This window comes from Acanthisitta chloris, unplaced genomic scaffold (assembly GCF_000695815.1).
Source record: "Acanthisitta chloris isolate BGI_N310 unplaced genomic scaffold, ASM69581v1 scaffold6186, whole genome shotgun sequence".
NCBI classification, from domain to species: domain Eukaryota; kingdom Metazoa; phylum Chordata; class Aves; order Passeriformes; family Acanthisittidae; genus Acanthisitta; species Acanthisitta chloris.
The window spans coordinates 172,626-189,493 of NW_008676416.1; the positions used below are offsets into that span (position 1 = coordinate 172,626).

Genomic DNA, 16,868 nt, shown 5'->3' on the forward strand with positions numbered 1-16,868 from the left:
TAGCCTTCTGCTAGTGGTACTGTAAATGCAACCACTGAGCAGAGTCACAGGGTCTGAAAAACTGATCATCTGCAGTAGCTGATGTCCTTTTTTAATCCCCCTCCTCCCAATAAACTCAGACTCTTGGAAATTCCTTGCAGTGAAAACTAAGACACTGAAGTGAGAAGAAAGACTGTGCTTGTTTCTCATGGAGTTTCAATTTTCATTTTGGATTTTCAGCACCCAGCATGGTATTGTTAAATATGTTTATGCCTTAATTTTCTGCTTTCCTTCCAGATCTACAGAAAAATCAAGCCAGAGTCAGAAACTCTGAACTATTTTCCCACAACTTCTCATGCCAAGTCCTAAAATATACAATTTAATTCTTTCACCAATTGTTGCAAATTGACCAATATACTGAGTTTATTTTCTTACCAGAATTTATCTTTGTTCATCAGGAAGATCCAAACATGTGAGGCCTTCATCCTTGGCCTGCCTAAAGCTCAGGGATGATCACAGTTTGGCCACACTAATGCTATGCCTTATCAAAATAACTTCTGCATTCTTGCTCAATCACTGAGTTTCCCCAAGGACTAAACACTTCTACCACTGTTTGTACTTAAGTAAACAGTAACAAGTGGCCTGTTGTAGTCTGTACTACCTTTGCTTTTGCAGTTCCAAAGCAGGCATGGTAAAAATGATTAACTGTTTCCAGCCCCCCAGTACTTAAGCCTCTCACTCCCACCACCCAGACTAACAATCAGTAAGCTAGGTAGCTTTATCCACATCGGACTGTGGTGCACACCATCAAGTTGTCAGCAAGAAAAGAATTAGACACAGCTTAAAATATAAATCATTCACAGATCACATAAACAAATTTTTGCTATTTAATATAAACAGTTGTGCAAGTTTGCTTTCTTCCAATTCATTTATAGCAAGTCTGTAGCAGCTGAAAAGCTTTAAAAATAATCATGTGTCTCCCACAGAACAAAACACATTAACTGCAAAACCTTTAAACTTAAAAAACTCTATACCTATTGCAGTAAAGTATTTTGGCTTGACAGACCTCAAGATTTCAGGACTAAAAATATAGAAATATATACAAAAAAATACAGACTCCAACAAAAAACCAAACTTCTGGAAAATTTCTCTAAGTCAAACCTGTAGAAATATATGCTATTATTTAATTACTCTATATACTTTGCTGCTTATCAGCAATAATGACTATAAAATATTTAGTTACAAGATAAAGTGCTGATGCACTCAATTTTTATATATTAACCCTTCTATTTCTTCCATTTAAAACATACTGTTACAATAATCTGAAAACAAGTTATAATTTACAAATACAGATGGTATTTTCCAAATCGATCCACATAGACTTAGATTTGCTCCTACTGATTTCTTTGTGATTAGCATTAGGTCAAAATTAAGCACGTCTAAATTTCTGAAGACCAAAATATGCATCTATAAGTAATCAATACTAACATTTTAGAAAATGTAAAGATGCTAAGTACACAGTATTTAAAGAGATTAAAAGAAAAGCATTTTTTGTCTGAGTATTTGCAAGCTGTTTTCAGACCTGCCAGTGTCAACACAGCAATCAAGCAAGGTTTTGTTGGTGTTAGGTCCCCTGGATGGTGAGTCCCTGCACTGTAACTGCCTCATCTGCTTTTATTGCTCTCTTGATGGAATTCAGACTTGGTGGGAAGGGAAAGGTGTGGTCCCATTCCAACCAGCAGCAAAATCACAGACAGGGATAAATCGAACCCAGGAAAACAATGGAATGCTGCTCCAGCCTTCTCATGTGTCTCCACCCATTCACTAAAAGGCAATGCCTTTTTACTCATCCTCAACTTACACACAGTATCACTTCTCAGTTGGTTAACTTTCCTGACATCCCAGTTCCTACAATCACCATTTCTGTGAGGTCTTAAAGGTAACTTCTGCCTTCCTGACTCCAACCACCACCAATCCCTTCCCATGGCTCAGCTTTTCGACATCAGCCTCTGAAGAAGACTTCATGACACATGAACTTCACAATCATTAGGTCACTCTGACATGCCCTGTTCCACTTCTACACTCTGAAATTAAAATTGCTTTTTCAGATGGTACCTGGAAAAATGATCAGACCTAAACTATACTTTGGTGCAAGATAATTCAATTGTGTTTTAACATGCTTGTTGAGATTTCACCAAAATCCAAAATGGGAAGGACTCAGGTTGGAAAAGTTCATGGGGAGCTGTCACCCACAGGAGGGATCCCATGCTGGAGCAGGGAAGGACTCCTCTCCCTAAGAGCAGTGGCCGAAACAATGTGTGAACGGACCATAGCCTGCACTCCCTGTCTCCCTGCTGCCGATGAGGAGGAGGTAGAGTTGGGAAGGAGGGAGGGGTGAGGAAATGTGTTTTTAAGGTCTGTTTCATTTTCTCATTATCCTGCTTTGATCTTGGTTAGCAATAAAATCACATAATTTCTCCAAATTGAGTCTGTTATGCCCATGACAGTATTTGATGAGTGATTCCTCCCTGTCCTTATCTCAACTCATGAACCTTTCAGTGTATTTTTTCTCCCCTGTCCTTTTGCAGAGGGGAGTGATAGAGCAGCTTTGGTGGGTCCCTGGCATCCAGCCAGGGTCAACCTGCTACACAGCACCATTAGCTTTTTGCAAGAAATCACAACACTGATAGCAAAGGTTGTCTTCAAGAAAAAAATACCAACTCACAAATTCCTAAGTGGTCATCCTGCAAACTCACATATGGCATTGTTGCAGCTACTAGTCTTATAGGAATCTAAAGTCTGAGCTGATTCCCATAGCAAAGATTCTCTCCAACTGTTTTCCAGTGACAGCAAATCAAAACATTCACCTCTTTTTTTTTATTTTTACTGTTAATTAAATCCTTTGTCCACCCTACATAATCACCTCAATACACCTAAAATTCCCACCCACATAATCAGAAATTCACAAAATTTTCCTCAGCTGCTGAGCCAAAAATATTACCCTCCCACTTGAACAGATCTGTGAATCTTTTCCTGACAATTTAAAAATTAGCCTTCTTATTCTTAATTTCAATTTCTGACAAAACTTCATGCCATCTCAAATATCTGGCCACGTATACATTATCTCTCCTTCCTGTCTCCATTAAACAAATGACACCTGCCTCAGTATGCTATTCTATCTGTACACTTGTACATCCCTTGTGCTGGCTCCTTCTGAACTGCCTTCCGACTTCAACCACAGACAGAACACCTTGGGCTGCGAGCTCTGAAGGGAAATGATGGACAAAAGCTCTATTCTTTCAGCCTTTCAGTCATATGAACTATGGCTTCATGTAAACATTTTCTCCTGTTTGCACCTTTCTTTTCTCCTCCTTTAATAATATCCTCAAAGTATGGTAATCTTTTAGTTATCCTGTCTAAGCACAATGATATATTCCTTTCAATGCAGTTTTCAAATCTCTTTTGTAAAGTGTCATGTTAACTCTCAGTTCCCTATTGTAAAAAAAATTCCAATATTAATGCCATGTGTGTAAATGGAACTTTCTATTTGAACAAGACTGAAATTATGGTATTAGCTTCAGAGTGGAAAAGACTGAACACAAATTCTAATGTTGTCTCTTGTTAATTAATTCACTAAACTTGATTTAGATCAGGAGAAAAATGTATTTAGCTAGTACATAACATTTCCTAAGACTAAGAATATATTTTAATAAATCATAGAATCATCAAGGTTGGAGGAGCCCTCTAAGATCAAGTCCAACCATTAACCTGCCACTCTACTGTAACCCCTAAACCGTAAACCATATCCACCAGCATGAGATCCAGATGCCTCCTAAACACATCCATGGATGGTGACTCCACCACCTCCCTGGGCAACTAATTCCACGCATGACCACACTAACAGGGAAAAAACTTTCCCCAACATCTAATCTGAATCTCCCTTGTCTCAGTTTATGACTGTTCTCTCACTGCAGGCACGGCAGAAGAGACCATTCACCACCTCTCTACAATCCTCTTGCAGGTAGTTGTAGAGAGCCATGAGGTCACCCCTGAGCCTCCTCTTCTCAAGGCTAAACAAACCCAATTCCCTCAGTCATTCCTCATGCAACATGTTTTCCAGATCTTTTATGAGCCTTATTGACCTTTGCTGCACTTGCTGCAGTGCCTCAAAGTCTTTTTTTTAATTGAGGGGCCCAAAAGTGAACACAGCACTTGAGGTGTGGCCTCATCAATGCTGAGTACAGGGGGATATCACTTTCCTAGTCCTGCTGGCCATACTATTTTTGATACAGGTCAAGATGCCATTGGCCTTCTTGGCCACCTGTGCACACTATTGGCTCATATTGAGCCACTGTCAAATAGCACTCCTAAGACCCTTTCTGACAAACAAGCCACTCCTCCCCCAGCCTGTAGCACTGCATGGGGTTGTTGTGTCCCAAGTGCAGGACCAGCACTTTCCTTTATTGGGCCTCATGCAGTTGTCCTCAGCCCAATGATTAAGTCAGTCCAGGCCTCTCTGTAGGGCTTTCCTACCCTCAGGCAGATCAACGCTTCCACCTAACTGACTGACTGGAAATTTACTGAGGGTGCACTCAATCCCCACATCCAGATCACCAGTAAAGAAGTTAAACCAAACTGGCCCCAACACTGAGCCCTGGGGAACACCATTAGTTACTGGCTGCCAATTGGATTTAGCTCCATTAACCTCAACTCTCTGGGCTTGGCCATCCAGTCAGTTTTTTAATCCATGAAAGAGTCTATCTACTCAAGCCACAAGCAGATAGTTTTTCTAGAAGTATGCTGTGGAAGACTGTGTGAAATATCTTGCTGAAGTCCAGACAGACCAGATCCACAGCTTTCCCTTCACCCATCAATGATGAAACACATTTTGCAAGAGGGAAGGATATGTACACTGAACTTGGACCCATATTTCCAAAATAATCTTGGTAACATATGGATTAAAACAACTACTGAATCAGTTTCAAGTAATGCTCCAAGTACAGCATGTACTCCAAATACTGCCATCTCTATACTATACAGACGGTCAAAAATAAATTGTTATTTATAAAGCTGGTGGTTTCTGATTTTAATGAGAGGGGAATTTGATGTGAGTAGGTGAAAAAATGGTAATTTTTGTCACTATATGGTTTTCTTACTATTATTGCTTACCTTCAGTTCGGTACCTATGGCAAAATTTTTCACAACTGAGATCACACAAACACAGAAATAAACCACAGTCAAGGTTATTCAAACAATCAAGAAACATTTTAGTAAAACAACTAAAGAACTGAAACTCTAGCTCAAACACCTTTTAAAGACAGTTACCTCCTCTGTGTGTGTGTGCGCATGGGATGCATATAAAAAGTAAGCACTAGCAACCACCATCTCATTTTCTCCAAAACCAGGAATTATAACTTATACACAGGGTTAAAGCAATCCTGGACAAATGTCGAATACATAATTGCACTCAGCATTCAAACTGTTGTGTATTTGCCTGCATTCCAGAACTGTTCTATGAGGTGTCCCCCAAACTGCTGTGTTCATCCTGAGAATGAAACCCAGTATCTCACAATGGGCTTCCCACATTCCAACAGATTTATGTTAAGAATGAAGCACTGCATACATGTAATATACTACTGGTATACCTTCAACTCATTTTATGCATTTTTGGCACTCTCCTGAAGCAAAAACAAGGTCAACTCATTATTTTAACCAATAAGCCCAACAGGGGCACTAAGAAAATTCAAAATACTAGGCCTATTCAGTTGCACAGCCTCCTGTGACCACCTATTTAACTATATACCAGCTACCTGGTGACTTACGGCTAATGATACTCACGGATGAAGTTTAAAGCTGTATTCATGCTGATAAAAGAATTAGCCTACTTTCCTCAGTATAGCAGAGAAGCAGAAGTCCTTCCCATGCCTCAAAATAATGCCTCTGTGTCTTAGCCACACACAGAGATTATGATCAGGTACCAGACTGCTCCAGGCAGTTACACACTGCTGTAAACTAAGGATGCAGAAATACACAAAACCAAGTAGCCAATCTGATATTTGAAGATGTGCACCCAATGCTCACGTGACTGAGTTACAAAAACACTTCCAAGACATGGACAGTTGAGAGAGAGAGCAAGGAACTGAGCTTCAGAAGTAGTTCACAGACGCTGGGCAACAATGGCTGGAAGGACTTGGCAATGCCAGCCTTGGGAGCCTTCACAGCTCCTGTACTCCTGGTTGCAAATACAGTCTACAGGCAGCAGCTCTCCACTGATCCAGGTGTTATAGTGACTGGCCTCAATGTGACAGGCTGACTTCTGAAGCTACTTGGAATGACCCACAAGCAGCACAGGTATCACAGGTACTTTCAAAACAACAGCTACTATTCTAATCATTTTGGACTTGAAAAAACCCCTCATACTTCTTGACCTGAAAACACTAACCACAATTTTTTGACACAAGCTAATATTCAATCACTTCAAAGAGAAACAATGCAGACAAATAATATAGGAACGATACAGCATTTTTTTTTCTTTTCTCTCCTTCCTCTTGTTCCATCAAAATGACTAATGAAGTATTCTTCATTAATTTACTGGGGCAAAGCTACCTTCCATTGTGACTTCACTGCTCTTTCTGATTCTTAGCTGACTGTATACCACCACATCCTGTAGGTCAGAACCCACACGACACATTTTTTAGAAAACAGAAGTACCTCTGTAGTGGTCCCAATGTCAGCAGATGGGCTGTACGTGCTCGTATCTGGTGGAGCAGTACCAACACTGCTCTTAACTGGAGAGCTAGGAGGAGCGGGTCCTGTCACGGTTTCAGTATAGACAGTAGACTGATATGAAATTCCTTTCCTCTGAATTTTATTCCAAACTTTACTTGTGATCTCAGCCAGTTCATACAGAAGCTGCACCTAAAGGAAAAGAACCCACAATTTTAAGATGAAGATTTTCTTACTGAAGTGAAGGAAAAAATCAAAGTCCTCCACTGCAACATAGAAGGCAGTAAAACCGAACTTTTCACCATTTAGAATGTTCTGATAAGCAGCTACATTGCAAATGAATAATTAATGCCAGTTACAGTACAGTGACTTTAGTGAAAAATAATGTGTGCTTTGTGTAAACATATGGTACATACCTCAAAAACATAACCAGTAACATGATCTTGTAAAACTTCTACTATTATAAATTTTAACAATTAAACAAAGGTAATTTAGCATATATTTCATATGCATAGATACTGCCACCAGGAAAGGGCAGAAATGCAAACTTAATAAAGCATTAACAATGCAAAAATTATTCATTTAAATGGTATTAAAATAATGATCCCACGTGGCACGTGAAACTGCTCTGGTTTAGGAAGAACATTCACTATCAAACTCAACAGTCTCCTGGCATATGTCATTCCAATATTCAGGAACACACTGTTTAACTTGCACATTGTTTAACTCAGTTCTAAGATATTTACACAAGTTTTTGTAAATAGGCATTAATCATGGAATTTGTATGACAACATACTGCAATATAATGTATAAAACAAGCTCAGAGAAAACTGCATACAATATATAAGCAGATTCACAGCTGGATACCATACCCAGCTTGCCATTATAAAAAATTGAAATTCTCATATTTATAAGAACTTTAAGCCTCAGGACACTTTACTCTATGAAGCTGGTTTCTTATGTGGGCAGAACAGATGCAGAAAAACACTGTTGTCAATCTACATTTGATATAAAACAGTACTTGATTTTGTGCGTGAGAATATGTGATGAAGGCTCAAAGTACAGGCTGCAGTCCTTTCTTAAGAGGTAAAGTGTTGGAATTTTATAAAAACCTTCTTAATTCATCTTGGAGTTTCTTTTGAAGTTTCAAGGCTTATGCTGAGCAGGTCATATAATCTTTTGACAGAATTTTTCGTTAAAGGAGATAAACTTCCCAGTACATCTTTTGTCTTCATATACAGAGCAATCAATAGACAAACAATAGCTGTGACAAAAAGCTCTCTTAGTTATGCTAGAAAACATTTTGTATCTGTAGCACTCTGACACGCACTGGTAACCTTTAAATTACCAAATACAAATGTCTAAATTTTCCTGAGTCTTTTCCATGTAATGCAGGTAGATCTCACTAATAATGTCCACCTGATTGATTGGCAAATATAACATTAACTGGTGTTGACATTTTGCTGGCAAATGTTTCTCTAGAAATTTAATAGGATACAGGCAGATATCCAAATAATACATGCTTGCAACTTCTGCACCCCCACACTTTTTTTTGTGTCAAGAAACCAAAAGATAATTTAAGCTATATTTATCACAATGAAGCAGGGCCTTCATAAAATTATTTATGCTACTGTTCATAAAGGCACAAAGTAATGCGAAAGAAGGAACTTGGGTTTACATATATGCTCATATAACAAGGCAAAGAGGTTTGTTATCAGCTAATCCAATACTGAAGGGTTTCAAACTTACTGGTGTTGCAGTAGTGATAATCATTCAATCCAATAATTACTTATAATATCAGGGAGATATTTTTAAATTGCTCAGAGTAGAATCTTTGCAGCCACTCTGAAAGTGTTCCAAGCGGCTATTTCAGACAGCAGGAGTCATGTCCCTGAACATCAGCAGCAACCAGACAGACTTTCTTGGTCTGAAACTGGAGTCAAAGTAAGTTCACCAAACAGAGAGGCACACTTTGATTAGAGGGAGATGATTTTCATGGAGATAGGTTAAAAAGTAGAAAATGGAAAAAAGTCTCATACCAAAACCTCATTAAACCAAAAAAGATGGCATATGTCTACATGAAAGTAAAATTTTATAACATCGTATAAAGAGTTAAAGTTACATCTTTGATTATTTTTAATACACTCTATTTTATTTCATTGGTTATTACTCATTAAAATGGAAGGATTTCTGCTTCTCTTGTTGGCTGCACTTTTTCAAATTAGTAATTTCAGTACTTGGAAAATCCATTTCTGATTATATTAGAGCAGTTAATGTAAGTGTAAGGCCTCTCTCCTTTAAAAGCATTTTTGAGTATAACAGTTAATGTATAATAATAGTATAATAACAGTTATTAATTATTATTAGAACACACTATGCAAGAGAAGAAAAATGGCAGGACAAAAATAACTATGCCAGTATTTGTTAAAATAGGCTTCCCCTTCTCACTGACTCCACTCCTCCTCAGCAAAACCACACAACTCAGTAAGACCCTACTGACTACTTGGCAAAATCTGTATAGCTCAATATGTTACAGCATTTTATACTTTAAAAATAACATAATACTACAAAACTAAAATAATACACCAAAAGACAATATCCTGGCAATTTTGTCGTCTGGAAGTATCTACTGACTTTACAACCATCAGAACATGGCTTCATATTAAATCATATTATTCATATAATAAAATACTTCACCTTTGCTACCATTTAACAAATTCACCAAATATCACCTACTTTAAGGCTGTCATCTATAGACAAAATACAGCCTGCTATTCTAAAGAATCAAATTTCATAGTTACTCTACTGTGAATTTATAACCATCAAATGCTGTTTATGTAACTGTATTTTTCATCTTCTGTTCTTCAACATCTGGTTAAAGACGACTGATACTGATGGCTTTCCCCACCCTTCCCCCCCTTGTATAAGTCAAGCAGAGAGGACAAGTAAGGCACATGTAAAGGAGAAAGGACAGCTCCTGAACCTTGAATAAACTCAATTTCTGTGCAGTCATTAGAATACTACAGCAAATTAAGAACATCACAGTGTTCAAAGACATCCTTTAAATCAACAACATTTGACCTGATATTCCACTGTACAAATTCATCTTAACATTTCATTATGCACATAATATGATTTATATGGAGCTTACAATTTAAATGCTTTAGTGCAAATATTCTCTTGCAGCTTGCAAAACAAACTATTTGATTACAGTTTAGTAGGAATGCCTGAAAAATACTGTTTACTTCAATTTCCTTTTAAATTTGCCACTCAAATTTAGATAAGGTTTGCACTAAGAACAATGCCATTCCACCTTTAGTAGTAGTATTATAATTTTAATAGGATGAATACTAATAACTGCTATTATTAACATATTTAGAGATTAAAAAAAACCAAAATCATCAGAGTTGATCAGACAATTTGCTGGAATTGCACTGTGCACTGGTCAAATGTTGCAAACTGTTTTGCTACATGAACATCTCAAAATATTTACCAATTCTCCGAATAGCAGCAACATCAAGATGAATTTCGTACAGTTGTATGAAAATGAATACAGAGTAAGGCAGGTTTCCATATGCTGTGAAATTATTGCATATGAACTCATTAAATGTTATGGAAATACTGCAAAGTTGCAAAGTAAAGCCTTCAGAAGTCTTACATATAAAAATGCCAAATTGGCAGCAAAATCATAATTTTGTCCTTTCCTATTCATACATTTACAACACAGTGAGAACCCTTTATGTCTGCAAACATAAAACATAAAATTTTCCAAGTCTAAGTAGACCTTGTTGAGGCTGCTCAATTTAAATTAATTGGCCATGTCCAGTGTGCAATCTCACTCTATCGTCTCTCCTCCTGATGAGTGTGAGCCCATCCAGTAAAGAAGACAATGGCATATGCCCAGTGAGTCAGAAATAACTTGGATGGAAGGCAGTGAATGGGGCAGGAGACCACATGCTGAGGATAAAATAGATGCTTAGTATAGGTCACTTGTTTCATTCATAAAACATGAACAAGGCAAGGGTAAATTTGCATGGGACTGAGAAACATATTGTAATGAGTACACACCAGGGATAATATTAAAAGGACACCAGGCACCTTAGCTTTACCACTTCCAGACTCAAACCACAGGTCCATAAATCTTCACAAATGTGATGCGCTGCCTGTGAGATCAAAATTACAATACTTTCTCTTTCTTTCTATTAAATGGAGTAATAGACAGTCCATTTTGTCCATGATGTCCTTAGAAAAATCAGCGCGTGAATGTAGAGCCCAACTCAGATCTCAACAGATTTTTTCATTTCCAAGAACAAGAGTGTTCTCTTTCCAGCACTACTAGAAATGTTGCAACTGTCAGGAAGGTGTTATTTAAGTTGCTGTAAAGATTACTCAAAAAAGTTTGCACAGAAAACCTATTCTATTTGGTACTACAGCAAACTTTGTCCACGACAGTAAAATACAGGGTGTCTCTTCTGAAAAATCTAAGAAAGCCTTTGCCTTTTAATTATCATAAGTGAGGTGACAACTTTTGCTTACATACATTCATCTCAGTTCTTGCCCCTTTACTAGAGGATACTATTGCTAGTCTAAAAACACACTATGTATGGAGAAATGTTAGTTCCATAAAAATGTAGTAAAAAATTACATTGAACCACTTCAATATATGAATCCAGTGACAGCGTAACAGCACCACAGCATTTAATGGTACATCTGCAATTCATTTCACTCCAGTAGCAAAAAAAATGCATTTACACTTGCAGCTATTACATTTTGTGAAGAGTTTAAATTAAAAAACTTGAGAGAGCTTCAAAGCAAATCTTAATCTAAGCACCTTGATCCTGATGGCCTCGTTAAAAAAACATTAAGACAGAGACCCTCTTCAAGAAAATGCAGAACAATTGTATTTAAATCAAGTTATTTTTAATTTCCTTTCACAAATCAATTAAATGTACTAACCTGAGGGTTGGAGCATTTTATTTCTAGGGGCTCAAGGTCGACATGGAGGCAGACAACAAATGAGTGCCTGGATTCTGGCCCCGAAGAAAGCAGTTTCTGTGAAGTAACAGCTAAAGTAGAAGTACAGCCCATTGGTTCCACTAAATTAAGTGTCATCTGTTGTCCAAGGAGAGTATATATACTGAAATGATGCAGACTAATTGTCCATGGAAAAGCATCACCTAATGATAAAAAGAAGGAAAAACAGTTAAACAAATGCTTAATAAAAAGTAGGCTATTATTTTCATAAAACTCAGAAAAGGTTTCATTCTAAACCACCTTAGAAGTCAGCAATCAATAACCATTAAATTGATCCCAAACTCTCATAAATATAATTCAACCATCAACGCCATGCTATACCTCAAAATCTAAACAACAGCATTAAATTTTTTACAACTCTTCAAAAGTCAACATCCATTGGGAATTTTAACCCAAAACTGTGTGCAAACATGGTCTTTAAAGAATTCATTTTGCTTCTTACGATTTTCCTCAAACTGAGGAGTATCCAGAAACCACCCCCCACTTACTTCAGTATATGGAGGCAATTCAGAGGTAGTTTGCTCTATTATATACTTACACATATTTACAGGTTTTAACACTAAAAAAAAAAGCTAATTCTTTCCTCCAAAAATCTACACCTTGCATCTCAAGTGAAGCCTATCCCAATATGCTGCTCAGGTGAGACTGATCACAGTGCAGCTCTTTGCACTGCCTTCACTTAACTTGCTAGAAACAGAATGGTGCTGGATTTTGTAAAAGCAAAATTACTACAGACATACACTTAGCACTTCATTTCTTATATTCAGGAGGAAGCTTACCCCGAGAAGTGCCCGGAATCCTATTGTGACTCATTATCCAGTATAATCAGCAAGAGAATTGGCAGTGTACAGCTCAACAAGAAAATACCTGTAGCTTCCATACAATCAGTTTTCTTCAGATTGTCAATAGATGGAAAAGAAAGGTTTCCAAAGCAAGACCACAGACAGAATTATTTGGGTAGTTCTTTGAAGGGCCAATGGGAACTCTTTTTAGTGAAGGAAAACTTGCAACAGCTCTACCAGCTAGAGCTCAAAGGAACTGAGAACACAGGTTACAGAACCCGAAACAGAATCCCTGCGGTGGGTTGACCCTGGCTGGATGCCAGGAAAGCATCAAAGCCACTCTTACCACTCCCTGTACTCAGCTGGAATAGGGAAAGATAACAAAAGGCTTGTGGGTTGAGGTATGGACAGAGAGATCATTCACCAGTTACTGTCATAGGCAGAACAGACTCAACTTGGGAAAATTAATTTATTGTCCGTTAAACGCCAGAGACGGAAAATAAGAGAAAATCTAAAAATCATATTCTTCCACCCCTACTTTCTTCCTGGGATCAACTTCACCCCCAAATTCTCTACCTTCTCCCTGCTGAGTGGTGCAAGGGGACAGGAATGGGGGGTGCAGTCAGTTCACCACACGTTTCTCTCTGCTGTTCTTTCGCTTCACACTCTTCCCCTGCTCTAGTATGGAGTCCCTTCCACAGTCCTCCACAAACTTCTCCAACATGGGCTCTTCACACAGAGTGCACTTCTTCATAAACTGCTCCAGTGTGGATTCTTTCCATGGAGTACAGTCCTTCAGGACTGGATGTGGTTCCCCTGCAGGTTCACAGGTCCTGCCAGCAAACCTGCTCTAGCATAAGCTCCTCTCTCCAAAGGTTCACAAGTCCTACCAGGAGTCTGCTCCAGAATGGGCACTTCAAGGGGTTACAGCCTCCTTCAGGACTCATCTACCTTCTCTGGTGTGGTGGGCTCCTCCATGAGCTGCAGTGCAGGTATCTTCTCCACTACAGATCTCCATGGACTACAGAGGGACAACCTGCATTGTCACCATGGTCTTCACCACAGGCCACCCTCTACTTTGGTGGCTGAAGCACCTTCCCCCCATTCCTTCACTGACCTTGGTGTCTGCAGATTTGTTTCTCTCACATATTCTCAATACTCTCTCCTGGTTATTGTGGCACAACAGGGTTTTCTTCCCCTTATATATGTTACTCAGAGGCAGTTGCACTGCGGCTGATGGGCACAGCCTTGGCCAGTGATGGGTCATCTGGAGCTGGTCTGAACCCATTCTGTTGGACATAGGGAAAGGTTCTGGCATGTCCTCACAGAGGTCAGCCCTGCAGTCCATAACCTTGCCATGTAAACCTCATAAAATATCACGTATGATAACCAGGTGAAAAAAATTAGGGTCTGGAAGAAACACTGAACCAAAATCCAAAGAAAGTTCAAGAGAAGTGAGAAAAATGAGTTAATGAAAGATATGTGGGTAATCCTCATTTTACCTGAAACAGATATAGGTTTTTGCTCTTCAGAAGTATAAGAACACAACAGTATTTCAGAGGGCTTTGCGGAGGAGGAAGTTGGGTCTTTTTGTCACAACTGAAACAGTCTGTGCCCAGCATGTGAATTTTCAATCCACCAAGAGAAACTACCCGTTTCAGTACAAAGCAACGAAAAAGCAGCGGGATGCAGTCTCAGATCCAAACACAGCAGGCTGGTGAGCATCCACAAACCTCAATCTTGCCTGAAACAGTCCATCTTTCCACAGAACACATTTGTCTGGAGAAAGAGAAGGAGAAAAGTTCTCCCTCTTATATGAAAATTCAGAAATTATTTGGTATGAGATTTTATTTTCAAGATTTGGGCCTGAAGTCATGGATAAGAGGAGTCCAAACGAATCTAATTCCCCAGAAGCATGGGATCCAGTCTTGAGAATCAGAGGAGAAATGGCAGACAAATAGAAATCAACACTGGGATGGGCCCCTTGGAGTCTCATGAGACAATAAAAAATCTCAACCAGTTTTTTAAAACAGTATATGAAGAATGTGTTAGAGTCCTGGTGTGGCCTACAGTCAATACTGTCCTGCTGAGAAACCACAACACTAAGAAACAGCACAAACTGTTAACTGTGATTATTTAAAGAAATTTTAGCAAAGTTTTGAAATAAAATAAAGCACCTTTTTACCAAAGTATTTTAGTAAGACTTTTATTGTTTCTTCCACAGGTGGCATTAGCAATAAATTTATATGGTCAGGAGTACATATTAGAGAAGTCTGTGTGTCTCATCCTAAGAACAAACTGAAAACTTCAGTAGTTTATTTTGAAGCTATTACATACTGAAGAATTCATCTCAAAGTAATTTGAAAATATTTTGGAAAGGTTTCAGATTAAAAGTTTTGAAGCAGTTAATTTGTGGGTTTTTCCAAGTTCAGTCAGCCAAGAAATACAAAATATTAATTGCAATAGATGGAAAAAATTCAAATGCGAAGTCAACTCTAATGATGTTTCTTATTACTACACATGAACTTTGTTTTTCTCCGTGACTAGCACAGTAAGTAAACATAGTCTATATTTCATGGCTTAGAAATAAAGAATATCTAAGCAAAACACTGAAAGTTAACTCTACTAGGCTGCATACATTATCTAACTTAAAAGGAAAACACTGATCAAATTTTATCAATGTACAGAGACCACAGGATATTGAAAAAGAAAGTGTAGCAATGATACGATGAATTTACAATTATAAAATTCCCCCTGATGTCGCTGATTACCTCTTCATCAGCTCCATATAAACTATGTGCCTATTCTAACATTATCCTGGAACTGTCCACCTGGTAAGTCCTGCTTTGGTTGCACCTATGTCTCATTTGCTTTCAAAAAAACCTGTACCTCCATTTGCAAATTTGTTTTATGAAACTATTAACAAAATTAATTTAAAGCACCTAAACATCAAAAGAACATTGTTTCTAGGATTTTTTCCTAATTTCAAGAATGATTTATTTGTAGGAAGGAAGGAAAACTCAGTGCCACACTTGGCAGGTATTATCTCTCCATTTAACCTTCCTATCCAAGTACACTACTGTTTTGTCACCTAATTGACTTTTTTATGCTGAAACATTATTATAAGTAAACCTGGCACTGTGTTCAGTGGAACTAGAGTGCACCCCACATCTCTTATGGCAGGATTATAAAACAAACATGAAAGACTCCTAGTATGGTTGAAGATTCTGATTAAGTTCTAATATATTGTTATCATAAATCCAGATTTTTAATAGCTTAGAGCATCACCATTGATTTACATTTGAAAATTTATTCATTAAGCTGTTTCAACTGCTTTGATAACTCCTTAAATTTATAAATACCACTTTCAGATAATTGGCAGTTGACTGACCCAATTGCCAGATAATATTCAAATAACTGGCACTGATCATTTATCAGCTATTTACAATAGTTTAGCAAGACTCTTTCTTATAGTGTTTCAGTTATTTTTCCAATATATAAATAAAAAATTTTGCCATGTGCAAGCACTTATTCTGGTACTTATTTGATGCACTTTGTTTCTTCGCTAGAAACTGATAGATGTACATAACTACTAATTGTTACATGTCTGTTCTCATTTTTATATGACACTTGTCTTTATTTTAAAAACCAGACTGCAGAAGTGGCAGTTGTACACAATATTGTGTGTATGATGTTGACAGTTCTACAAAAGTGAAATTTTGTTTGGTTAAAATTAGTAATTGTAGGAGGGAGATCATGAAAGCTTTCCCATGCATAAAGCTCTGGGGTCTACTCCCAGGATTGCTAAGGTTGGGACTTAGAGAGTATCCAGATGAATTGCCAAGAATTTGAAGTTGACTGTACCCAAGCATGCACAGAAAGTCACAACTCGCCCCAAGCACTTCTCTAAACATTTCAGTTTTGCTCAGACTGATTTCTAACTATTTAATTTCTGCTTAGTAACTATTTTACTTAAAGGACAGCTACAAATAGGACAGAGTTCCTCCTCTTCACATGGTGCCGAAATAGAAAAGACAAGGGGCAACAGGTACAAATTGCAGCAGGAGAGGTGTATCTTGATGCAAGAAAGTTTTTACGGTAAGAACAATCATTCACTGGAACAACCTCCTTAGGGATGTCCAGGTTTTCAAGAAGCAACTGAGTAAGGTGCTGGATTATCTCATCTTGGGTCCCTTTGCATGAAAGTTTGGACCAGATGATCATTTAAGGTCATGTCCAGCCTGGGTTGCTCTATGGTTCTGTGATTCTATTTTAATATTCTCAGTGATTACTACCTCACGGATCTCCATATGATTAATTTGTACTATAAAGATAATACTTAATGCA

General features: G+C 38.0%; 1 protein-coding gene across 1 annotated transcript in view; it reads right to left on the minus strand.

Annotated features, from left to right (window-relative positions):
• LOC103803559 (vacuolar protein sorting-associated protein 13B-like) overlaps positions 1 to 16,868 on the minus strand; it is a gene marked incomplete at both ends in the record, with an annotated part of 219,153 nt that overhangs the window by 171,030 nt on the left and 31,255 nt on the right. Inside the window, 2 exons of the mRNA XM_009076124.1 lie at positions 6,691 to 6,897; positions 11,662 to 11,882. Of these exons, the coding sequence (XP_009074372.1) occupies positions 6,691 to 6,897; positions 11,662 to 11,882 (428 nt within the window). The remainder of the gene's footprint in view (positions 1 to 6,690; positions 6,898 to 11,661; positions 11,883 to 16,868) is intronic.